Source organism: Psammomys obesus, unplaced genomic scaffold (assembly GCF_907164565.1).
Source record: "Psammomys obesus unplaced genomic scaffold, mPsaObe1.curated_primary_1811, whole genome shotgun sequence".
NCBI classification, from domain to species: Eukaryota; Metazoa; Chordata; class Mammalia; order Rodentia; family Muridae; genus Psammomys; species Psammomys obesus.
The window spans coordinates 23636457-23663963 of NW_026596117.1; the positions used below are offsets into that span (position 1 = coordinate 23636457).

General features: G+C 37.4%; 1 protein-coding gene across 4 annotated transcripts in view; it reads right to left on the reverse strand.

Annotated features, from left to right (window-relative positions):
- Positions 1 to 3533: 3533 nt before the first annotated feature.
- Wac (WW domain containing adaptor with coiled-coil) overlaps positions 3534 to 27507 on the reverse strand; it is a 54640-nt gene continuing 30666 nt past the window's right edge. Inside the window, exons 4-14 of one of the 4 annotated variants that reach the window (XM_055629191.1) lie at positions 26791 to 26897; positions 22557 to 22672; positions 21879 to 21997; positions 17280 to 17588; positions 13019 to 13264; positions 11925 to 12047; positions 10965 to 11113; positions 9116 to 9234; positions 8191 to 8377; positions 7749 to 7876; positions 3534 to 4951 (exon numbers count right to left, since the gene is read on the reverse strand). In XM_055629191.1, the coding sequence (XP_055485166.1) occupies positions 4882 to 4951; positions 7749 to 7876; positions 8191 to 8377; positions 9116 to 9234; positions 10965 to 11113; positions 11925 to 12047; positions 13019 to 13264; positions 17280 to 17588; positions 21879 to 21997; positions 22557 to 22672; positions 26791 to 26897 (1673 nt within the window). In that variant the 3' untranslated portion in view covers positions 3534 to 4881. The remainder of the gene's footprint in view (positions 4952 to 7748; positions 7877 to 8190; positions 8378 to 9115; positions 9235 to 10964; positions 11114 to 11924; positions 12048 to 13018; positions 13265 to 17279; positions 17589 to 21878; positions 21998 to 22556; positions 22673 to 26790; positions 26898 to 27507) is intronic. The other 3 variants (XM_055629189.1, XM_055629192.1, XM_055629190.1) reach the window with 3 other exon arrangements.

Here is a 27507-nt window from a genome sequence, read left to right on the forward strand (position 1 = left end):
GCAGAAGGAGGTAGTCTGGGAGAAAGGAAGAAATGGGCAGGCAAGTGGGGAAGAGCAGTGTTATGAAGTCCTCCTCTACAATGTTAAATCAGAAGCAAACCACCTTAAAACAAATCCCTTCCCTTCTGACGTCGTAGGAACTGTCCTAATGTATGGGGCGCCGTGTGGTGCTGCTTTGAAGAGAACCAGAGGAGAGACACAGACATACTATGATTAAGCAGCAAGATTTCTACTAGGAAGTGGACACGGCCTGCAGCATGTGAGAGAGACACTGAGGAGCTCTTCCCAGACTTAAGTGAAATCCAGATAAAGAGCTTCAGACTTCACTGAGCAAGTTCTATACATAGATGGGGTGTGGTTTGCCTCCCAAGCAGGCAAAGACACAGATTAATGGGCAGTTTCTGTATAGAAGCATAGAATAAGGAGCAACAGAAAGGATAGGGTGTGCCAGAATCATGACTGATGGCAGCTGAGTGGACTATTAGTACTGAGCAGCTTTGAAAGCATTTACATTTTTTTTTTAATTTATTGTAACTTTTTTCATTTTTTCCCAGCTGTGGCCCCCTCCCTCGTCCACTTCCAAACCTACCCTGCCTCCTCCTTCTCCTCCCATGTACCTTCCCCAGTCCACTGATAAGGGAGGTCCACCTCCCTTTCCGTATAATCTTAGCCTATTAGGTCTCATCAGGACTGTCTGCAATGTCCTCCTCCGTAACCTGGTAAGGCTGCTGGACCCCCTCAAGGTGATCAAAGAGCCAGCCACTGAGTTCATGTCAGAGACAGCCCATTCCCCTTAATAGGGCACCCACTTGAGCACTGAGCTGCCATGGGCTATATCTGTACAGGGTGTCTATGTCATCTCCGTACATTGTCCTGGGTTGGATTATCACTCTCAGAAGAGACCCTTGGGCCCAGATTTTGCTCAACAATGTTTGTAGCAGCTTTATTCGTAATAGCCAGAACCTGGAAACCAGCCAGATGTCTCTCAAGTGAAAAACGGATACAGGAATTGTGGTCCATTTACACAATGGAATACTACTCAGCAATTAAAAACAAAGAAATCATGAAATTTGCAGGTAAATGGTGGGAACTAGAAATGACCACTGAGTGAGATATCCCGAAGTAGAAAGACACACATGGTATATGCTCACTTATAAGTGGATATTAGGCACATAATATAGGATAAACATACTAAAATTTGTACACCTAAAGAAGCTATTCCAGAAGGAGGACCCTAGGTAAGATGGCCACTCCTCATTCAGAAAGGCAAAAAGAACAGACATCAGAATTGGGAGAAAACAGGCAACAGGACAGGAGCCTACCACAGAAGGCCTCTGAAAGACTCTGCCCAGCAGGGTGTGGAAGCAGATGCTGAGACTCCTAGCCAAACTTTGGGCAGAGTGCAGGGAATCTTATGAAAGAAGGGGGAGATAGAAAGACCTGGAGGGGACAGGAGGAGAGCAACAGAACCAAACTTTGAATGCATTTTGAAAGGAAAGCAGTGGGCTATGAATGGCAAGAAGCCAAAAATCAGATCTGAGTCTTGAGCAACTAAGAACCTACTCAAAGGACACTGTAGGTACTCACCTCATCAAGGCAAGTATCTACATCGACTGTTGTCAGGAACTCACAAACCCAGGTCAAAGGTCATCTGAGTGGAACTGATTTCTCCACTCAAGGCATAAACAATCCAGACAACCCAAAGCTGGGAGACCTGGAGCAGACAGCAAAGCACAACAGGACCTCTAAATAAAGTCTCCTTCTTGCCCTCCTTTGGGGTAAGCTAGATGTGGGTGGGACTCAAACTCTGGACTCACACACAGTAGGAGCACTGCACTGGGTGGGCCTGCATGCCTACAGCTCCAGAAATTTACAGACTGGATAAAGATCATTTAAACCCAACCACTAACATTCTTAAACTGCTGTCTAGCACACGTGTTTGCCATTTCCTTCAGGAAGACAGAATTTTTTCCCCTGAGGTCTGTTTTCACACAGTTCTGAAATAACTGCACAATAGAGTCAAAACATCTTTATTATTTTTAGGATCATTTTGTACACTTCTGTACAAATACAAGAATATAGCCAATATTCACAGGTATTGAAAAGAACTCTGGATATTTAAACCCAGCACCTAAAAACAGTAGCTTGAAGCAGGAACTTCAAGACTGGCAGGCAGAGTAAACATTCTTTCCTTTGAAGAATTCCCTTAAAGCTAAGGTGTTTATAAACAGAATATAAAATAGGAAAAGCAACCTCACTTGCATATTTTAAGCCCTTCCTCCACAAGATTATTTTACAAGGGTGCAACAAACATAATGCTGTTTATTTGGGGAACAAAAAGTAATTTAAAATATTGAAAAGTGCTCATTTGTTTTGTTTTTAATAGACCCAAGTTTTAAAATGAACTAAGGACGAATAGAGAAATAAAAATAAGCACAGATGCTGGTTCTTTGGGTGGGGAAGACTTTCTAGCAGATGTATCACCATCCCGTGTGGTAAGAGCAGCGAAAGTTTAAACAGACTCTGTTTTTAATAGGCAGAAGGGGGACTAAGGTTTTCTAAAGCTATCCAGAATTTTATTTTCAAATTTCTTTAACCGGGTTACATGTTCAAATTCTCAGCACCGAAGGATAACCTGGATTCTGCCCCTGCGCTATAGATATCTGCCTTAGCCACGTCAGCAGGCCAGGAGACAGACACCACATGTGGACTAAAGCACAGCGTTAAAGTTTTACTACTAAACTGGAATTAGAGCAAATATTACAAAACAGTTCTGCAAGAAACTGAAAATGAAGCATCTTTCTAAAATATTAAACTAACCTACTGAAGCTTGTAAACATTAAAGATGAATACCGTGACACAGAAATGGGGTACTGACGACAAACATGATAGCTGCACCTGACCAGGAAATGCTTGCCTCTTCAAATGACTCATCTGTAGTAATTGCCCAAAAAGACACTGTATAGGATGTAGCTTGACATAGCTTTTCAGGGCACCACTAACAGGTATGAGCACAGTTCAGCAAATGCTAGTAACTCCACGGGCATGAACATTTCATCATAAAACATGACATTTGTCTTTTCTTAACGTTTAAAAAGTACTGTGAGTAACAAGGGGAAGTCAGCTTCCAGGGTAAGGGTATCTATCCCTCCTCTCCATCACACCATCAAATCTGTGTTTCAGAAACACCAGTACTTTCAGATTTGTAGATTAAAGTTAGAGAAAGCATCAATACCACCTTCTGTAGCTTAAATATAATTAAGTATAGTCAAAGCAACGAAGTAACATTCAGATTTCAGTATTTCAGAAAGTTAGCGTTGATTTTTGTGTAAAACAATCAGCCTTTGGTGATGGTAGATCTGGAAGCCTACTTCTGCCCTAACAATGGCAACAAAAGGTGTATGTCAGATGTTACAATTTTCAGGTTAAAGACTTTACAAAACTCTCTATGATTGATTCGCTACAACACTGGCAGTGTCATGCTAAGGCCATGTGACTAATATTTTTCAGCAAATGGGAGGGGGGAAGCCAAGGTAGTTTTATAGTAGCAATAGCTTTTTATTTTAATATACTTTTGGAAACACTATACAAAGCTGAGCTTTCCCACAGCAGGAAACTCCATGACACAAACTGAGTATTCTGTGATGCTAAGAGTAGTCAGCACCAGACTTGAAGAGATAGCTACAACAGCCTTCAAAATGAAGTGTCACAATAGCAAAACAGGTAAACCAGTCTGAACAAATGACACCACTTGGGAAATGACTCCTAATTCTTGTTGGATTTCACATTCATTAAATATCTTTTACACAATTTATTGTTGATATGCTTTAAACAAAGCTTCCCTTTAAGGAATCATTGTAGTAAGACATAAATATTCAACAAGAACAGTTTTGATAAAGAATTCCCATGTTGTTCAAATTCTAGTATGCACTGCCCGAAAGAATAAAAAAAAGTAACAAAATTCGTTTGTTTAAACATGTTTATTACAACAGATACAATTCACATCTGACTAGCTTTGTTTCTCCTTTCCCCTCCCACAACCATGTTCATTGGGCCACTTCCTTATATTTGAGCAGTCAATGTACTTTCAGCACACTCGCCCAGCAGTATCTTTAAGTCCATCCTTAGAGGGTGCAAATGGATTTCAATAATTTATACAAACTGGGTTATGCTCGATCACGGCAACTTCCAGCTACTGTACACAGGAATGAGAAGGTTATAGAAAAGTGCCACAGCAACAGTGCCCTAAGAAAGGAAGGGGGCACCTTTAAAAAATGGATAAAATCAGGCCAAGGACTTCAGAGGGAATGGAACATACAGAAAACGAAAAAAATTTCTTTGCAAAACAAACGGAGCAGCACCGCTCTTGATCAGATGCAAGTGCTGGCCAGCTGTCTCATGATATTTTTACACTGCTCATAAGGTTCAAAATCGTATCCTCAGACACAGACTACCTGGTGCTTGCACTGGATTTTTGAAAATGCAAGATTTCTGAATGATAAATTAACCCCCCAATTTTTTTCTTTTTTTAAAAAAAGCTAATTTTGCAGACAGGTTTCCAGGTAAAAGGCTAGGTATTTAGCCACCTCAGCATTGATTAGTTTCAGATGTCTAAGCTCTGTTACACATGGCTTCCCATGGCTTCACTCTACAAAACATATTTACAACGTGAAGATACATCTACAAGAAATCTACATTTCAAGGGATTTACAAATCAATCTTGTGTCTTTCCCCTGAATTGACTCTCACAGACCCCCGTCCCTGTGTCATTCCATTGCCCAGCTTAACGGTCCACAGTCCACTTAAATGCAGCTCAACATGTTATGACCGGGCAACAGATTTACAGTTCCTGTATGAGATCATGTGCAATTATTCACATCTTCAAACCATGAAGGAATTCTGATTTTTTAGCTTTTCGAGTTCCTTAATTTGTTGTCTCAAAAACAGTATCCTGAAAAATAAAAGCAGAAATTAAGATTTGTATGTTACAAAAAACTATGTAAGTATTATATGAGTCACTAGTTAAACTGAATAATAAAACATCTTAGTTTAAAAATAAAAGCATGTAACAAGTCAAACATTAAAATACTGGAAACCTGAAATTTTTCTTAATTTTGTAGCAATTTTTCAATATTTACATACAGAATGATTTGAAATTTATGTGTAGCATAACCATTAAAAAGAGTTACGTGGTTGCATTGATTCTTGCTTACACTAGAGTTAAGATCGGAATTAAAGAGAGACAAGAGGCCAATGAACTATGAAGTAATCACTGTAGATGTGGATAACATGAAACTGTGCCAAATACAATGTGTTATTTCAAAATTGCGACTTTTGAAAGTGAAAACTAGGTTACTCATCACACACTGGAGACATGCAAAGAAATAGCACAGTGTAAACAGTAAATGCATACAGTTATATAACGTAAAAATAAAAATCAGCACTTTAAGGTGTGACTAATGGTATGGTGAATCCTCAGAATTACTCCTAAGGCATTCTCTCTTCTATACTTTTAAACTGTGGTAAGATATATTAAGAACAACTGAAAGTCAGGTGCCCGTCTATTACGTCGCAATACTGTCTGAGGGCCAGAGCTATTTCCTAACCAAGCCTGGGTGAAAGAATTCCAACAGATATTCGAAAGTAAGAAACATCACCAGATTAACAAAAATAGAAAAGATACCGGGATTCCAAGTTTCAGCTGTACAAATCACAACCATGTACTTATGGTTTGGGGATAAGAATGAACATTTTCTTGAAATTATGATGTATATAGATACGGTATAACACCACTAAAAAGTCTGCTTTCGTTGCATGTGTTTCAAATATACCTGTGCTATCTAATATCCTATCTATGTGAAATGCCAGATAAACAGAATAGGCACAGGGAAGAACACTAAGATTGCAGATGCACTACACCTGGATAGACAATACAGCACTGTCTTTGTTTCCCAGATATCTAAGAGTATAAACAGTAATATAAATTTAATCATGTAATCGTATACATAACTGGAAATCAAAAGGGGCATTTCTAATTCGGTGCCAGGAACATGTCATTTTTAAATGATGTGTCCTCGTGGAGCATGGCTGGCTATAAATCAAAGTGTACAGAGCCACAAACCTAAGCGGAAAAAGCCCAATAAAGCCAACACGGGAAACCAAGCCACCATAACACTCAGTAGGCAGGATAAAGTACAGAAATACTTCTACAGCCTATGAGTACTGATCATGAAGATCTGTTTTGACTCATCATTCCCACAACTGAACCAAAAGCAGGTGAACATCACCTTCCTGAAGTAGACACCCCTATGGTTCTTCCCATAATCTTCCTATTTGCAGGCTTATCTCATTTGAAGTTGCTGACTCATGAGCCGTCCTTTCTATAGGGTTAAAAACCAACAATAACACCCTAATCAAGCAACTGTCACATCAAATCACCCAGCCTTTTGTGTTAATTTTAACCTTACGAAGCTCAGAAAAGGAGCAATTCCAATACTGCAACTGCAGTGTTTTTAGCGAAGCGAGTCTCTTCATACCCCTTTCTTTTGCCCTGCCCGAGTATGAAGCATCATCTTGTACAGTAAAAACAAGCGGCACATGGTTCCCACTTACTGCTCATGTAGTCCCTTTCTTGAATATCAGATTGCCTTTACAAGTATTGAAACACTTGCATTCAAACCACACTTTTATTAAATGATAGCCCTAGCACAGGGACGCTGCTGGCAGTTCCATTACACGTAGAGATTCTGAACCCTTCAACAGAAACTGACCAGTCACAAACTACTTCCTTAAATGAATAAAAAAAATGAGGCTGATCAACTTAAACTAGATACTGTAATCACTAAGCTTTAGAAAGACTGGATTTTCTTCCTGGAAAATTAAGTAGCAGGTAAATAAGGGTCAATATAATTCTTCTGTTAGAACTCAAACAAACTGGAAAAGCTATTAAGTCAGTTAACATCCATCTGGGTAATGCTGAAGGAAGTAAATTAAGGGTTTGCCACTAGCCAATTACAGGTATCTCATGGGGGAATCTTAAAAGGTGCTTCTGACAGGTATGGGTAGGAAAAACACCATACATAATTGTAAAACAACAGAATGTTTCTGAGGCTAGAAGAATGTCAGCAAGGAGGCACTTGCTGCACAAATTAAGAGATCTGAGCTTGCATTCCCAGCATACATGTTAAAAAGGCAGATGGAAGAGCATGTGTCTGTGATCTCCGTAGCCTTGGAGAGGCAGAGACAGGAGGCTCTCTGGGGTTTGCTGGCCAAATCTAGACCCTTCCTCAAAACCACAAGGTGGCAAGCAACTGAGAAGATGCCACACACACAGGTAATACACGTTACATTCGTTGTCATGTGCTACTGAAGCTACCAGAACATTTATTTCATGTCTCCTGAGTCGTCCTTCTCATAAGACAGGCCAGTTCCCACTCATGTGACCAAGAAAATGATTAACAGTTTCAGAAATTCTAGGTGAGCATTCCCAGTACAGGTGATACTGTTTTTCCCATGGTGGGAATGGAAAGCAGGAGCTCACCCAGACTGTACACTGCTATGTCTGAAAAATCCGTCAGGAACTCATCACCTGGTTTGATCTTTTGTTATGATTTACCTGCTGTTCTTTCTTTTTTACTATTGCTTCTGATATGCTTATTAAACTCACCCATTCAAAACCCAAAACTATTAATATTATTATAATACACATATATATTATATGGAAACAATTAATACAGTGAAAAACTTACCTCTGTTCTCGCAAAGTTGCCTGAATTTCACATACTCGAACTAAAGATCTCAAATTTTTTAACTCAGTACATATTTCTGACATGTGAACACTTCCCATATTATGGGCTTCTTCTCGCAATCTTGATGCCTGTAGTTAAAGAATGAAGCTCACATAAAACATGAACATGTTTACATACACTATAAAGAATTTACACTAAAAGTACAGAATAAAACTTGGTTCATGTCTAAACACAAAAGATTCTTCAATGGTGAAGAGTGTTTCAATCAGCCCATACCTGTCATCCCAGCACTCTAGTGGAGGAAGTGGTAAGACGGTAAATTCCACACCAGCTTCACATTTACACAGCAAGTTTCAGATAAGCACCACACAAAAGAAAGAGAGAAGAGAAATAATAGAAAAGAGGGGAGAGGAAGGCAAGGCAGAAGAAGGGAGAGCCATACCTGTTTCTCTGCATGGTCTGCAGGCCACCCTTGCACATGTTTTATGAGGTTATCATTGAAGTGCGCTGCTAGAGTAGGTGTTAGTGAGCATGCAGGGCGAGCAGATGCATTCTGTGGTACCACAGCTGCAGCTGATGTATTACTACTACATGTATGATTTGGACCAGGTGACGGACTTCTCTGGCTGCTGCAAGAGAAACAAGTGAATGCACAGGAGGCTTCAAGGTAATTTCTAGATGGCAGGAGAAAAAATGTGCATTAATTTCAAAATATCTCAATTCTTAGCAAAACAGGGTTTTTCTAAAATTACCAAATAAAACCAGTGATCCAAAGTATATCATGTATTACTCAATGCACTTTTAAGAAGAGTCTTTGGAACATGGGGTTTCTATCAAATTTGAAACTGAAACTCCAAATGAGAGCAGAATGACCTCAGAGCAAAATCAATAGTCAGATATAAGGCACATGTGAATATTTTATAGACATCGAGTTAACAAGAAGTATGTGTTCAGTATCAAACTGTTCTTTAAATAGTGAAATACATTAAGGCAAAACAAAGGCATTTCACTGAGGAATTCTGAGTGAACACATTGATAACATGAGACCAAAAAAGCAACAGATTTTTTCTAAGATTCCTAGAAGCAGGGTTAAGAAGCCTTAAGTTGCTACCTCCTGTAGCCAGGCAGCCCTCCCAGTGGGTAGGAGTGGGGGCACCTTCCCACCCATTAAACTTTCGACCCAACATTTATCTTGCCTACAAAGAGTGTAGGAGTAAACTGTGTGACTTGTTCAGTAAAGTCACCCACAGACCTGTTACATACAACAATGACATTCTTCTGTGAAGTACTATCATGTATATCCTGCTCAAACAGCACAGGATGCCACATTAATAACAACTACATAGTCTCACCACACAGCAACTAACCTTAAGCGCTGAAGATTTCGAGGAGAGACAGGTTCATGCCCCTGCTGCTTGTCAGCAGTTACAGGCTGCTGTGTAGCAGAATGTGACACTGGTCCTTGCTTAACTACTGGAGTACTAACCTAAAACGTCAAAATCTGGTAAGATATCACACAGGCAAATTGCAAGAAAATTAGATAAACAAAAAAACTTGAATACTGATGACATTCTACAGGGACTAACATAATTGTCACAATTCATATACCCACACATTTAGTTAATAAACACAAAATTAGCAGTTTTCACAAAGTCAAATCAGAGTTGCTTTACTTGAGTGTTAGATCCCTTGGAGCTAGTTCTAGGTGTCTGTTGAGCCACCAAAATTGAGTGCTGGGATCCAAACTCCTATCTTGCTTCAGTAATTACTCTTAACAACTTAGCCTTCTCTCTGACCCAAAAAGTTAAAATTTGACCCATCAGCTCTTATAAAACACCCTATAGTGAAAATCATGAAAGCACATTACTAATACCAAAAATAAAAGCTATTATTCAGCAGTTTTCTAATACAGCATTTCTCTTTATGAATTCTGTAACATCAGATATACTGGAACACAGATACTCTTGATTTCAAGCACATATCAACATGAGTTTGCAAGTATGTATAGTATATATATAGTATATGTATTCAATTTGAGAAATCAACAAAAAAATTTTTTTTTGTTACCCTATAGATAAAACAAGAGAGGCCCATGGCTGAAAATGGAGGACAGACATCTGGACACACACACACACAAATCAGATGTCCTAGACAAAGATATATATATATGTACATATATACATATACACATATATATTCAGATGTCCTAGAATTACAATAATTCCTGCTTCCCTTTATCATAAACATAAAACTTTCTTCCCTTTATCATAAAACAAAAAAGGCCACAATTTTTATACAAACTAAGCTGCAAACCTCACTTTAAAAAAATTTTTATTTTTACTTTATGCACGTTGGTATTTTGTCTGCATGTGTGAGGGGGTGGGATCCCCAGGAGCAGGAGTTATAGATAGTTATGAGCTGCCATGTAGGTGCTGGGAATTGAACCCAGGTCCTCTGGGAGAGCAGCCAGTGCTCTAAACCACTAAGCCATTTCTCCAACCCTAAACCTCACTATTAAGAGGTAGAGTATCTTAATTAAAAAGAAAAAAGTGGGGAGATGACTCCATGGAGAACATATACTAGAGATGCCAACCCCAGGATCAAGACCCCCAGAACTTACATAAATGGTAGTCTAGGATGGTAGCCAACCAAACTACAGGAACAGGATTTTCAGACTGAATTAGCTAGCCTGATTAGACTTATTCATGATCTCTGGGTTCAACTGAAAGACACTGCCTCAATAAATAAGGTTGAGAAAAATTGAAGATCCCACACCCACGTACCCATGAGCCTAAACACATAAACATTAAAAAAAAAAAACCCAGTGAATTGTGATCAAGAATCAAATGTGATAGGTGCAAAGTTGATATAACTTAATTCTTAGCAGAGAAGCTGGTTCACTCTTAAAAATAAATTTGTAGAATAAAAAAAAAAAGGCTGTAGGGAAATTTGAAAAATACTAACTTTTCTACAGACTCTGTTTGTACAGAATTGCATGTCATAATCCTAAAAATAATGAGAAATGAATCACAAAGTGTACACAAAAAGGTTCAGATTCAAGCCTGCTGGAAGCTCATCCCTACTGCCTGTCTAGTATCAGTCACCTGGCATTCATTTTACCACTACCTCAAAGCACATTTCCCAAAAATACAGATTCTAAAATGTTAGAATTGCTGAAAGTTAGCCATTTTCACAGTTCTTACAAAAGTGACATACCTTTGGCTGTGCTGAAACAGGTGGAGTACTAATCAAAGGTTTAATAGGGACTGTGTTAGTCTGAGGTGTGCTTATTCTTGGAGACACATAGGATCTTGGGGATGAAGCATCAGATGTAAGAGACATTGGAGACTGATTAGATGGCTGGGCTGTAAAAGAATGATGTCATTAATTTCAAATGACCCCACATGCTTTGTGTATATAGTGAGGTCTGCTATGTCGCTCCACACATTCCAAAGATAAACAGCTGAATCTATCATAAGCTGATGTCCTTACTGAAGTAACAAAGCCCAGCAAGGGCAACTTTCCTTCCTTCTCACACTGGAAAGCTAAGCCGGAACTCATTCTCACACAGTAGCACCCTTACTATCCTTAGTTCGTATTTATTCTCCTCCTAGGTGCAGGAATTGTCCAGTTCCTTGCCACATGAGACTAAACAAAGGGCTATGGCCCTCTACCACTGAACCTCGATTCTGCAACACGCTATGTCTGCTTTGTCTGTGGACTTTCATACCCTTGTACTACTGCACCACCTCTTTTGCATAATGAGAATAGACACAAACTAATGAAGAGGCAAAAGTCACTTCTGCTTCCTCTAGTCAAAAACCATCCAACAATAATCCAAACAAACTTCCACCTCCTCAACTATATGAGTTATTTCAAAAAAGACTGAGAGTATATATATAGTTTGCTTTTTTGCGTTGAGGAAAAATTTATTTTCAGTAATTTATATTCTGATTAAAATATATGTAATAAATTAATGTATTATGAAATACATTAATAAGTCAGGCGAATACCAAAGTCTAAAGCAAAGGAAATAACATACCTGAGAGCATACGAATAGTAAAAGTCAAACAAAATCATTATAACAAATATCTTCTCAAACTGAAAACAAACTTTCCCTTAATTTCAAAGCAAAAGAGAAAGAGAATTTTATAAATAATCCAAGAGGAAGGGTACCTTGTGTAGAAAGCTGGGCAGCTTGAGAAATCAGAGAGGTGATGTTGAACGCAGATGGTCCAGCAGTAAGAAACTTGTGGATGATGGACTGCAGGGAAGCTTGTGTCACAGCTGCTGTAAGAACTTCAAACATCCAAACCCCAATCAAAACAAGCAAGTTCATCTTGCATCACTAACTTGAAATTCAGAGGTAACAATGACAATAGTAAAAAGACAAACTAGTTTTTTTAGAATTTTCAAACTGAAAGCACAGCATACGCAGTAAATTAATCGGCATAAAGACTTGAAATGGGGAGCTGGAGAGATGGCTCAGTGGTTTAAAACACTGTCTGCTCTTCTAAAGGACCTGGGTTCAATTCCCAGCACCCACGTGGCAGGTCACAACTGTCTGTAATGTCAATTCCAAGGGATCTGATAACCTTACACTAATGCACAAAAAAATAAAAATTAAATAAATTATTTTTTAAAGACTTGAAATAGTCAGAGGGAGAGAGCACGTTCACAGCAAAGGTAAACCAATTATCTCCTTGAGTCTGTTATTGGCAATCAATCAAAGAAAAAGCTGCTGTTTCACATTGCAGCTGTTTTCAACAACTTGACCAATAAAGCCCTGTACAGCAGCACTCACCATGGGTTCTAGAGGGATACCAAAACAGCTGGTACTTAGGAATATCATGTATTTTTGATGCCTAAGAATGCTTTTTATAGATGGGTTTAAATTATTACAGTTACCTTCCGGAATAAAATAAAACCACCAAAATGTAGAGAGTAAATAACAAAACCAACCAGTTTCAGAAGGCTCTACCTTTTAGATGAATAAAAATTACTTAACAGTACTATTACAAGGAAATGCATAGAGATGAAATAGAGAAAATGCATGGAGATGATCTTTGTAATAACAGATTTTAAAACTGCATGCAGACACTGCTAAAACATTTGTCTGATCAAGGACATCGGGGATATTAATTCTGAGGCAGGAAACCCCAACACAGATTTGAAAAGAAAACCAAGAATCATTCTAGAATGGAGAATTTTAGAAATAACTTTATACAGAGCAGAATATAATGCTCAAAACTGTAAGGATAGCCATTTACCTTCATTTATTTTGGATATGTCCACATTAGAATTATTAAGCTGTAGTGTGGCTTGCAAAGCAGGAAGCAACTGTCTAAGAAGGTTTGGGTCCTGAAGTAACGGAGGTATTGGTGATTGTGGAACAGGAGAAACAGGTACTGTTGAAGCAGATGTTGGAGGCGCAGACGTAGGGTTCAGGCCAGAGGCGGAAGATGTGGAAGGAGTTGTGCAAGAATGTGATACTGATTTGTCTCCTGAAGCAGATTCTAAATAAAAGGAAGATAAGGCTCAAAAAATGCCTAAACATCAGAAACTAAACCAACAATATCCCAACATTATCCCAGCAGCATAATCCACGTGCTACACACCTAACATAAACTCTATTTGATCCTCAGGAAATACATGTCTGGCTGTAATGCAATGAGGTAGATAATTATACACACCTATCTATCATTGAGAAACTGGAACATTAATCTAGTTGCTTTTAAATACCTGATAAATGATCATACACAATTTGAAAATCACAGTGCTATATGCTAAACACCAAGCACACAATGCAAAAAACTTGATGGAGGCTACAGGACTTTACTTATGTACTGTGATCACATAAGGTCAAAACTGCCTATAAGCCACAGCAATAACCAACAGACAACTGACAGTTATCAGGTAGGCACCATACCAGTCATGACCAAAATGAGCTACAAACATAATGAATGAGAAGACTATGGACAAATTTTGTGGTAGTTAAGTTGCAAAATTTTACAATGAACATTTATATCTATAAATAGGGTCTTTAAAAAAATAGTAAAAATAAAGGAGAATCCCATTTTCTAGTATTTGGGAATAAAAGATGGGTGGCCATGTATGGAAAGCCTTCATACTTTTTTTTAATTTAATTAAATTTATTTTTTATATTAGTTCATTCACTTTGTATCCTAAATGTAGCCCCCCCTTACTCCCTCCCAAACTTATGTGTACATGTGTCTACTTCCTATGTGTATATTCAATGCACCTGACCACAAAGTACCAATAGCTTAATCTTTATTGTATTTGACAAACTAGAATTATAAACCCTGAAGACATTAGCATTCTCTTAAGAAAGAGAGCACAGGTGCCAAGTCATATATCCTGGCAGATTAATAACAAACCAATTTAACTTGTGTGACTGTGTGTGTGTCTTTAAAAATATGAGTTAAGTGTGGCTACATTAGTGAGACCCTGTGTAATAGTAATAGGAAACCAGAATGTTTACAATTTTTTTCTAAAAACAACTAGATTTCAAGAAACTGAAGTGAACAAAAAAAAAATAATAAAAAACAGTAAAAAACAGATTAATCATATTGACAAAATTTATGCCTACCAATATACTAGCTTTTTATATAGTAACAGAAGCATTTACTGAACTTTTCTGAAGGAAACTAAACTCAACAACACTAAATGTAATCCATGCCATCTAGATAAGGTTTATCTGTGTGTATATGTGTACATGTATGTAACTATACATACACATTCAATAACAACTAAGCACTGTTATTTTAGCTCAAAACTGGTAGTAAGTCAAGCTTAGCAAGAATGCAACCTTAACCAAGGAAAGGGTTTTAGAAATATGGGCAGTGAGATAACAGAAGATTAGACAACTGAGAATGTTCAGTTTTCTTACAGTATTAACACTGTTTAGCAGTAACATTTGCTAAAAGCCTCCCTTTCTCTACACACCCATTTAAGAATTATGTGCATATTATGACTGTTAAGGCACAACATATGAAGCCAAGAGTCCCAAGTGTAAGACTCCAAAGTACCACATGGGAATTACATTGTTAACTAACGTAATCATAAACACCGTACTCAACTCTAAGAACTAATCCAGCAACCTTCACAAACATCTGTATTTAACTCTAAGAATTAAACCAGCAACCTTCATGGCCCTAGAGGAGGTGAGAATCACCTCAAACTTGCTGAGTCTTTTCACAATACCACTTCCATGGTCAAACAACTAGGAATAGCACCTTTCTAATGTATAAATCCCAAACCTATCTCAAGTACATTTAGTACTGAAGCATTTTTCAAACCCTGAGACCATCAGATTGCTTATCACCTACTTCCAGCTTTGCTGGTTTGGGTCCATAGACAAATGAAAGAAACATTACTGAAATGATAACAATTTCTCCTCATGAAAATCTGTTATCACCTACAGTGGTTTAACTTGAGTCTGTTATATTTATTTGTATTCATTATTATTTTTTGTACATAAAATTTGTGACTTTCTTTAGCTCTTATCTCTTTAAAGCATGTTTCTTTTACTTTCCTCAGAGACAAAGAAATTTTATTTTATTTATTCCATGAATCATTAATCACTACTTATATTCCTATGGCATCATCTTCTATCAGTGTTAAAACTGTCACCTAATAGGCAGGGTGAAGACAAAAAGATTTTGGTTTTGTTCTGATGCTGCTCAGTGTAATCAAGAACTGTAACAGTGAAATTTACCAGCTTGTAAGCAGTAAACATGCATCTCTGGTATAGTCCTTACTTGTGTTATGAGCAATTACTTTCTAATATTCTTTTTACAAGGCTGTTTCCAATACACCTTTAAAATGCCACAAAAAACATAGGAGAAAGAAGGTAAGCATTTTTTTAAACTTTAGAAACATTTTTTAAGTTGACCAAATGTGAACTACATGTAACATTTACTACATATAAATATATTTATTCAACAATTATTTGTCTCTCTCTTTCTAAATCAACCTCTCAATTTTATAAAAACATTTAGTATCCTTAAAGGTACTTTAAAACAATGAGCAGGTTGCTTTGAGGTTGATCCACTTTGGCCAGTTAATGTCCTTTTTATGTCAGCAACGAAAGGCCATTCCTGCGTAAAGACACAGTTAAGTCCAGGCTCACTCATACTTTACACCGTAAAACAGAATATGGGATTTGAGACTAAGGGACTGACTCACCAGCATATTTCTGAACTGGTCTGTTAACTTGTGCTAAGAGTTCACATGAGATCTATGAGCAGTTCTGCTTCTATAGCTGCTCTGCGTTAGAAAACTAACTTCAAACAAGCCATACCTTTAACTTACTAAATGAAAAACTTAACTTAAATTCACTGGACTCTTCTAACATGGGCTTACTTGACTGCAGTTAGGTAAGGACTCAAATCTACTGCTTGTTTTGTGAAGCTCAACTCTAGAAGGACTTTCAACTAGAAGAGACATGAGAGCAATTAGGAAAAGTCATCAGGTGCTACTTGATAAAGAAACACTTTTGTATTTCTGGTATATCTATATTTGTCTGTTACTTCCTGTTTGTATATTAAGACAGGCTAACCAATGTCCAATGCCAACTCAACAGGTACAAACAAAACAAAACAAAACAAAAAAACCCAAAAACAGCAAAAAACTCCAAGTTGAGTCCTTTGTTTCACCCCGACACCGACATTGTTTCTTAAAAAACTGATGAGGTTCACAGTTCCCCACACTTCTGTCCCTCAAGCAAACACAAACTGCTTTCTCTCAAATGCTACAGCAACATTAAATAGAACTACACCTACTGTGAGATCCTTTAATAACGCTTCTATTACAAGTAGACTTTAAAACAATGGTCAAGGCGGGCTTTTCTCCAACTCTAACACATTTATTACCATTATTCCAGGTGCCTGGTACCACCATGTACAAACAAACCACAAATGCCTTAGACTTTATCAAGGCCTGAGGACGGAGCATCACAGAAACACACAACCAAAGAAGTTACTCATATATCACTTAATTCAGCACTCTACCAGACGAGCAAATCAGCCTGATGTGAGTCACCATTCTCTAATATATATGTAACTGCTACTGTTTTCAGAGTCCCTTCTACTTCCCTGAGATTGAAAACCATTTCCTGAGCTTGAAGCTTGAATTGTGAAAGCCTTACGTGTAGGGACTTTTAATGCTGCTTATGTTGTCTACCACCCCAACCAGCTGTTGCCACGTTTTAATTTTTTGAGCATGCTAAGGTTGTATGAAGGGACTTTGTGTTGCAATGTTTACTCTCAGTTCACAGTCTCACTAGAAGTGAGGGCTGATTGGTTTCAGTGTCAAAACAAAAAAGAAAACAAAATGTTGAGTTCTGAGAATTATAAAATAAAAGAAACCTAAACTAATTTTAGTCTTGAATCTACTTAATAACACTCTAAAAGACTGAAACAGAATTTATAACTGAGTCTTATTTGAGCCAAAGAAAAGAGTATTTTACAACTATAGTTCAACGTGCAGCATCTAGTAGGACCGGCATACCTTTTCTTTCTGTTTTCTGTGCAGGGACAGAAGCTGTGGGTGTAGGCAGTTTTGATAAAGTAGATGCTCCATTAGCATCAAATGATTTCTTTGGCTGGTGATCAGACTGAAGCGTAAATGGACTAGAAGGAACAGTGCTTGGGGTAGCGGTCGGATGAACCACTGGTTTGATGGGGTGCTGGACTGGCGTAGAGCTACTGTGAGTCTCTGCTCTTGGCAGTCTGTAGTCTTTGTCATTGTGTCTGCTTGTTTGAGACAAAATATTCTGTGGGAGCAAACTACTGGCATCGCTGGAATGCTTGTCTTCCACTGTAGTTCACAGTTCGCAAAAGAGATGTTGGAATGACAGAAGGGGGGAGAAAAACAAACGCTGTTAGAATCCCGTGTCATGAACATCAGCTAATTGAGCAACATACCTGTACTTATTTTCCTTTTCATAAAACTGCAAACCCGTTAGTGGCTGCAATTTTAACACTGGCATAGAAATAGCAATACAGCATGAGTTTTAACAACTATAAATATTAATCTCTTCTCAGATTCAATAGGCCAATTTGTTTTAATGGATTCTTTGAAACTAAACTATATTTCAAAAACAAAACTTACTAAATAGTTCTAACATTTTACTTAAAAAAATGTTAAATAACACTCTAAAAATAAAAAGTCAAACATTTGATTCTTTTAAAATAATGATCACAGATTCAAATAATTATCCAGCGGTTCAATTACAAAGGAGCACCGGCTTCATTCATTTCAGTTTTTTTAAAGCTAAAGCAGCTAGCTAATATGGGTTCTAAGTGTTTTATTGTTGGTCTTTCAGTGATACAAGATGGTTTAACATACACTGAATTGTGTGTCACATACAAAACCAATAAAATATTTTAAATTATGCTGACAAAAGTAAAATAATATTTCATATGATATTCTGAAAAGAGAAGTCTAAGATATGTATATGGGCATAAGCATGAAAACATGCTTATCTCCAGCAATTACATCAGAAGCATTTAAACTCAACAACAAAAATAACTATAGAAAATAGCTGAAACTCTGGCAACAATTTAAATTTTGGTACTTGGCTTCTACAAAGTAGTACAAAAAAAGGAGGAAATTTTTAACAATTGTGCAGGCAAAGGTCATTAGTAAAAAAACCTAAAAGACAATATATTCCAAACATAATCTAATACATTCTAATATTCCGAAGTAACATCCAAGAAAATAAACACTCTTAAGAGAGTGTGACGTATCATGACAGTTTTGGAAAGGCTGGCCACTGGTAAGTATGTCTTTTCCTACTACACAGCTCTTCTAAATAAGATCAAGATGGTACAAAAGCAGACTTCTCAATCTGTCAGTTTTCAACTTGTCACTCGAAATCACCAGTGTCCTCAAGACAGTGGCTTACCACCCAAAAGCCCTCAACTGTATCAAAACAAACTCTCCAACTCTACCTAATATATAAATTCAGTATGGTACACACTGTGCCAGTAACAAAAGCAGATTCCACTGCGACCATCGTGTGTATTCAACATCCTGTACAGACACATTAATAAATTTCCACCTTGTGTGGACATAACACTATTATAATCTTTGCCTAGTTTCTTCGTACAAAGAAGATACTACTACAACCAAAACTTTGTAAGACAAGTGCATCAGAAATAACACCATGCCCAACCCTACCACTTAATTACCTCTAACTTGTATTTTCTTAACCTAGAAAATTTTCCTTTAGCTGTATATGATTTAAACGCAAAATGTTCAGATGAAATTATACTTCAAATACTTGTTAAATCCAAGACAGTAGATTGTGGGAACTGGGAAAGACGGAGCTTCAACTGCTTACTACTATCGCCAAACGGAAGGTGTTTAAAGAAAGGGTTTCTATTTGCACCCCTGCTTTCCAGACATTTCTAAATGCCACGGTGGTTGGTGTGTGACTAGCTAATCTAGCAGGTACAGTAACAAGTTATAATACAGGACAGTCAGGGGCTAAAGATGTCTCAATGTTTAAGAGCACTGTCTGCTCTTCCTAAGGACCCAGGTTCAATTCCCAACACCCACAAGACATCTCACAACTGTCTGCAACACCAATTCCAAGGGATCTGACATCTTCACACTAATGCACATGAAATAAAATTAAATAAATTATGAAAAAAAAACCAGTTCAGGACAGTCTCTCCAGTGAATGACTGCCTGATCCAAAACATCACTAGCACTATAAGAAACCCCAATCGAGGTTTCTCTAAGCTTAGAGGAGACAACACTAGTAAGGGGGGGGGGGGGGGGGGGAGGGATGCAGCTAATACCAAAATTTTATCCATACAATTCCGAGTTTCAGACTGTAGTAACATTTCCATTATCTCTTTGTAAGAATCTCCCCACTCCTTTCCTTCCTTGAAGGGGCCACACTCCAAGCATAATTCTACCCAAATGGCAATAAACACCTAACAGTTTTTGACAATATCAAATAATTAAATGGGGTACCAATTTTATTACTACAGCACCTTATAACTTAGTGGAGATATTCAACAGAAAAAAATAAAATCCAATATAGCAAAGTTCTCTCAATCATTACTTAAATATACAACCATGACTCTAGCCACAGACTGATTGACTCATCACTTGAACACAGGGGAATTTAGTTTCAGTAAAGGGACAAACATGAATCATTAAGAGTGTGAAATGGCCGAAAGCCACCCAATATTCAGACAGCAGACTATTTTGAATGCTATAATGAATCAGAATGGTACAGGCAATAATTTAACAGACGCAAAATCATAAACACAGAAGCAAATCCCTGAAACACTACTGAACAAGTGGGCTAAAACAATAAATAATCTCATTTTTGGTTGTAAATATAAACATGTCTGATTTCTACGCACACACATATAGTAAACAAAGCATGTACCTCAAAATGTTCCTGAGTCATAAGAGTGAAAGCTTCACATTCTAAGTTTTTTTATGCAGATCCACCTGTGCTTGCCTCCCTACTATAGTAACTAAAGAATTGTACCACCATATTAGGCTTATAAAATTATATACATGCCTTACTAAGTTGTCAACAGTTTAGACTTTGAAGATATGGCAACATACAAAAGCACACCCAGAAACCTTCCCTTCCTTGTTTACAATTAGATCTTAGCAGTTACCTTTATCAGAAGAATGACTTGAAAAAGATCAGAATAGAAAAACCTCAGAAATTAGAAAACAAAATATGTATAGAACCATGAATCCAGCTACAGGCCGATGGGCTCATTACTTGTACACATAGGAATTCAGTTAAGGGGCAGATATGAATCAGCTGAAATTTATCACCACCCAACACTCCTGGAAACCAGGAGACACAGACTGCCCTTTGGAAGTATTATACTAGCCTAATACTAATGACACCCTCCTGCTCCAATTCAGCACTGTCTAATTCTAGTACACAAGCGCAATAACTTCATTTTTGTTGACTTTAAAAGTTCTATTCATGTCCATGTCGCTTGTCCATGTTCCCTACCCACTAACTGTACTAGTAACAATAAACTGTATGTTATCTAATTGCTTCGAAATTAAAACCTCGGCTCCTTCAGCTCCTATTTGTTTGGTCAAAGGCAGCAGCTAGTTACCGGAGACAAAAGGCAACACAGAATTAAACTCCCACGTTTTATGTCTTAAAATACAGTGTTCTGTAATTCTCTAACTTAATACATTAAAAAAGTCACTAAAAATTAAGTATAATTTTATGCACAATTTGAGGATTTAATGTAGCTGGTCTAAAACTGCACTGTAGATAATTTTTCCCATTAAAGAGTCAACATTCCTTATTGAGCATCACTTGCATACAGCACTAGATAAATCTCACTAAAACACTATGGTATGGCCACAATTTGTCTCAGAGATCAAGGGTCAAGGATTGAAAAATAGTTTCTGAAAGATTTTAATGTTTCTGCAAAGCCTTGAACACAGCTTATACAGATCTCTAAACAGTGAAATAGATGTCTAAGTACAGAAAAATGGGGTTGGAGTCCAAACAATACTATTGTAAATACTATCAAAGATATGTTGAAAACACATTTACCACACAAAAGCTACTGCAAAGAAACAAGAGAAGAGCCTTAGTGTACATTATGTGAGCTTGACACAATCAGGCAAATGATCTACCATGAAATTTATTTTATGCTAATGTAAATATCTGATACGATTTTCTAACATCGTGAAAATGAAAAACAGAAGAGTTGTTTAAATTTTCCCACATCATTGTAATATCAAGCAAAATCCAATTTGCTTCTCATTAGCAAAGAAATGTCAGTAGTACAGTGGTGTCAATGTGTATGACTAGGACTCAGTTATTTCTTCCACCTTAAGATTATAACCTAATCCTCTTTTTAAGAACTTCAATATTTGTGTACCAATTCTGTATTACCACGAGTGCAGAGAACAGGTACACCACCATTCCACTCTGCACCCATTTCTCTGTCCAGGAAAGAAACACAGGGAGCCGAGATGATGTTCAGCATATAGAAATCCCGTATTTTTTCATGGCAATTTACACATGCAGATGGAACTTATGAATTGATAAATGAAAAAAACACTGTTTCAAAGACAACAAAAAACACTTACTTCCACTTCCACTGGTGAACCCACTAGTGGCTGCTGCCTGCATCACCTCTCTTCTGTAATCCCTGTCTTTTGGGAAACTATTAACTGCCAACTTATTTGCTTCTTTTTGTCTCTGTTCTCTAAAAGTAAAAGAGTGAAAAGAAACATTGCTTTATGAATAAAAATTACCTTAAGTACCTAGTCTCTGTAATAGCGGTTCTTGCCAAATGCTGCACAAGACAGTAAATGAAATAAAAGGAACATGATTCCAGTTGAAACTGGTTGGGAAGATGGGATTTGGGCAAACAAAAGACTAAGCCTGTTTTTCATTGAAGAGAAAAAAACTGCCAGCTATTCTCACTACTAAAACCCACAGCCTAAACTCCAAACAACAATTCTACAAATGGTAAAAGTTATCATTATTAAGACTACTATTTAAAAGTAAAATAAAGACTTGTATTGCAATGTCAAATAACAGTTAGTTAAGTATTTTATCAACTATACTGAATGCTCACAGGCCTCCCGCAGATGGTTGCCCTGATATCCAAGAAATACTTTACATGAAAGACAACAAAGAAGTTGGATTACAAAAAAGAAATAAAGGAGTTCACTGTACAGAACCTGAAGATAGTATTTAATGCCGTAGAATGCTGATATGCAGAAGTATGTAGGGAGTATTACTAGGTCTAAAGCAAATACCTTTCGAGCCATTCTTTTGGTTTCTCCCACTGTGAAACTTCTGTGCGACAATTGTAGTAGTACTTTTTCCCAGATGAGCTGATGTGCTCAGACCAGTCATCTGCAGAATCATAAGGCTTAAAAATACATTTAAAAAATTACAAAGTGTCATTTAATCATTTGACATAAAATATTAAAATTCTAATAATTTCTATACTAATCATACATGTATATATCAATTTTGGAGCACTGAGTCTTATGAAAACCTTTGTGTAAGAGTATCTGTGAAAGTTTATAGTATGACTTTATTAGGCATATGAACATGAAATTAAGATCTTGAATTTAAAAAGAATGGAGAAAACAAGTAGCTCCACAACTAATACTTTCTCTTCCAAACTTCTCAGTTGATCCCATGCAGATATGTGATAAAACATATGCATAAAAACATGATGAAATTAGAAAGTTTGAAACGTGGTTACGTGGAACTGGTGTCTAAGATTAAAAAAAAAAAAAAGACAGGTTAAAAAAGTAAGAACCTGTCCAGCAACCCTAAGGTCTCTGCAAGTTTTGAAGTGTTTTTGTTTTGGCTCCTTTACAAACACTCTGTGTCAGAACACTCAGGCCCCACTCTTCTTTTACCCTGAGACTCTGTGGGGAGTGCTGGAGGTGGTGAGCAAAACAAGCAAACAACCCCACCCACCACTGCTTACATTTAGGCAATCTCTGAAAAAACCTGAATGGTCAGAATATGTAATCCCCACAGGCTGTAGAGTAAAGCCATCCTCCCAGCACACAACATCTGTAGCTCTGAGGTATACTGCCACCAAATCTCAGCTTGGATAGTGCACTAGCTCCCTCTATAGAGTAAGCAAGCTGCAAGAAACTTTTCCTGACGGCAAACAAGTGAACTATCACCTCAACCCCATTTCTATTATGCAGTTAATTTAAAGAAGATCTTTCAAGGGCTGGAGAGATGGCTCAGCTGTTAAGAGCACTGACTGCTCTTCCAGAGGACCTGGGTTCAATTCCCAGCAACCACATGGCAGCTCACAACTGTGTAACTCCAAGATCTGACACCCTCACACAGACACATGTGTGAAGCAGGTACAACACCACTGTATATAAATAAAAATGATATTAAAAAAAATCTTTCAAGTAATGGTGTAATTTAATGCCAATATGCAATGGCAAGAGCCAACTTTTCTGACTTTACAAAAACAACGCCTTAACAATTCAAGTCCTACACACACATCACTTCCCTAAGTAAGCTTAACATGTAGCCACGTAAGTAAATCAGTTTTCAGGTATTATCACAAACACTTGAGGAAACCTGAATTTCTTTCACATGATTCAAATACTTCCAAACATTACTAAAATAAGTGTGGCCTTTTCCTCCTTCATCTATCATAAGAAAACAGGTATATACTCAGAAGCCATGCAGGACCTGTGATAACCTGTGAACACACACACACACACAGACACACAGACATATATAAAAATCTATGAAACTTCAACTAAACCATAAGTAGATTTTAATGCCTTTTTTTTTTTCCACTAGAAAGGTTACCTTTTATTAGTAGTTACACATACTAACACATGATGGGCTTGATTGGTGTTTTAAATTAATTAAATTTAAATTAATTAACCTAAGATAAAAACATTTTTATCTTCAATATGATACACAACAAATTCACATGAACTGTCTAAGAAAAGTACACAAGAATGCCTGACTTTGAAAAGGAACCTCTAAGAGGCAGGCAGCTCGCTAAGGCTCTGAGGCCACCACGTTCCAGGCCAGCCAGGGTGACACAGTGAAACCATCTCAAACCTCTCCACAAAAGGGACTTACACCAAAACACCTATCTATTCTCTCCTTAAACTCAAATTTAGATCTCTTACATGAATGTGGTTGTTTCTTCTCCAAAAATATCTCCATTAGTTGTTCACACTACCAACTTCCCTAAAACTACCAAAATGTGTTTAACACCAAAATTATTAACAGCTTATTAAATAATTAGCATGGCTGTCTGTTCAATATTTTCATGAAGTCTCAATAACTCTTAAATTTAATTTCTGTATATTAAGGAGAATGTCTCCAAGCAAAATTGGCTACAGAGGCAGGCAAGGCACCACACAATTTTAAACTCAGGAGGAGGCAAAGGAAAGTAGAACTCTTGAGTTCTAGTCCAGTCTGGTCAACATAATAAGTTGCAGGCCAGGTAGAGCTACACAGTGACCCAGGACACTCCAATGCTCCAAAATAAGAACGGCAACATAGCTGGTAACAAGAGGGCTATTAGAGAAATGCAAAGTCAAGACTGAGTTTATAGCACTTCCCAACCACACAAAATCAGGGTAGGATACATAGAGAGGCAGGGGGACTCAATCATAGTGTTGTGCTTTTGTCTTTCTTACATTTATGTGTACACATACAAGCTTGTGCATGATGGGCAGAGGCAGGAATGCCACGATAAGCATATAGAGGTCAGAGGACACTAGAGTCAATTCCCTTTTCAATTTTCCTTCTTTCCTTTGTGGAACTGAACTCAGATCTTCAGGCTTGCATAGAAAATGCCTTTAACTACTGAGCTATAGTGGCAGCCCTCTGTCATATTTCTAATTAGAATCCCCCTTCCATCTTTTTGGTTGTTAGCCTGGCCTTTAACTACTGAAGCATCTTTATAAGGCTCTACCCACTTTTTTTTTTTTTTTTTAAAGGAGCAAAGTCAGAGCCCTTGTTTAAAGTCCACATATATATGCAGTTAGTTCTTGGTTTAAAAATAACCAGCATGATTTCTTTCCTAACTTGCCCCAACACATTATCTAAAATTACTCCATATTTTATCTTATATTCAACTAGGTATTATTCCTGCTGTCCCAATTTTCTATAGAAATGTACATCCCACCCTACTTGACCAAAGAGGGGTAGAGGAGGATGTGGTTAAATGCCAACTAAAACATGATAATCACCCAGGTAAAATTTATTGAAATTTATTTGAAGTTCTCAAAGAATATTTTAAGATTCCTATTTTGTATGTTTTGTCTGCATGCAAAAATGTACAATATGTGCAGAGGAGTTTCCCAAAGAGCCAAAAGGCAGCATCAGGTTCCCTGGAATTGAGGGACTTGCCTGTTACAATTGCTTGTGAGCTGTCAAAGTGGTGCTGCTAGGATCTGAACCTGGGTAACTCCGGGAGAGAGCAGCAATTGTTCTTAACCTCTGAGCCACCTTTCCAGCTCTTCAAATGCTTTACTTTCTATACTGTTTCCTGTGGTTTCAACAGTCTACTTGTGATAACTTATAAATTTTCAAATCTATAGTTGCTTTATATTATACCCTTCATTGGTTGGTTCTTTACTTGCTTTTGTATGAAATTCACTCTCTTTAGTAACACAGACACTATTTTGTTATTCACATCTGGCTTTTTAACCTGTGGACAGTTCCTATCTTTCCTCCCCATTCCCAAAAATCCTTGTTATGCTTAAAAGAGAGAGAGAGGAAAAAAAAAAAGGGCAAGTTCTTACTAATTACCCCAGTTTTGTCTCCTGCCTCAGCCTCCCAAGTTCTCTGATTATTGTCATGCGCCATCATGTCCATGAATTTCACATATCTACTTTTAAAGTGCTGATTTAATTCTTATGACCAGTATCTTCACCCGGCTATGTTATACTCAACTTCTGAGAGATGGGAGGTCATCTTAAGAATCCCCCAAAATAAAATCCCCCAAAATTTAACTTATAAATTGCTAGCATTTGTCAGCACCACACCAACAAGTTCTACCAAAATGAGATACACTATTTTAGCTGTATGACAACTTAGCATATATATGACTAATGTATTTTTCTGCTAAATGAATGCTTGAGAACTCTCATTTGAAATGATAACACTAAAAAAGTCTCCAACTACGTCATTAATCTAAGCTTGTCTAAGTATTTAAAACTATGGTACTTTTTTTTCCCTGCCTTTGAGAACCAGGTTGTCATCCTCACTGGCTAGTAAAGTACAAAGTACAGAACAGAGAATAAATGAGCAATTTATTTATCACTAAAAGAAAAGAAACCCTACATAATTTTAAAAAGTTCTGGTCTGATATAATTTGTACCTCAGCTATAACAAAGGAAAACAAATGCATTAAGCTCAACTCTAATTCAAACATTTTAAAAATTAAAAGAAAAATTTAAGAACATTTGCAGTATGTTTTATTTTATTTTGACAGCTCCTTTACGAATTGAACGCCAGCATTTTAATACTTACTGCATCTGAAGTTTTGCTTGGATTATTGCTTGGATTAGAAGAATGTGAATTTGAACTATGAAGAGCACTGTGGTTGTGTGAATTTTCTTGTGGAGAGTAACTGGTCCCTTAAATAGAAAGAACAAAGAATAACAAGTTGTAATTCATCCTTTTTTTAAGCCATTCCACTATAAATATTTGAGTATCATAGCCTATGAATGTAACAAAAACATGTATCCCCCATTTAATCCAGACTGGCACTGAATCTGTATGGCTTCAGCAAAGACTGCTGAAATTGTAGGCGTACAATCCATAGGTGTGCACCGTAACAGGGAGCTCAACTCCCGCTTTTCATACTATACAAAATGTCTGATGCTACTACAGATAGACATGGCTTAAAAATAAAAATAAATAAAGACTGCACCTGGCTTTAATGGTGGCACAAGGCTTTACTCCCAGGACTTAGGGAGGTGGAGGCAGGGACAGAGGCAGGCAGATCACTATGAGTTCGAGGCCAGCCTCATCTTCAAAGTAAGTTCAGGACAGCCAAGGCTACATAGAGAAATACTGTCTGAAAAAACGGAGAGGTAGGTAGGTAGGTAAGTAAAAAAAAAAAAGGCTGCACAGTTGGGCATGATGGCACAGGTCTTTAATCCCAAAACTCTATGGGCAGAAGCAGTATGAGCTCTGTAAGTCTGAAGCCATTCTTATGTATGTAAGTAAATTCCAAGACAGCGA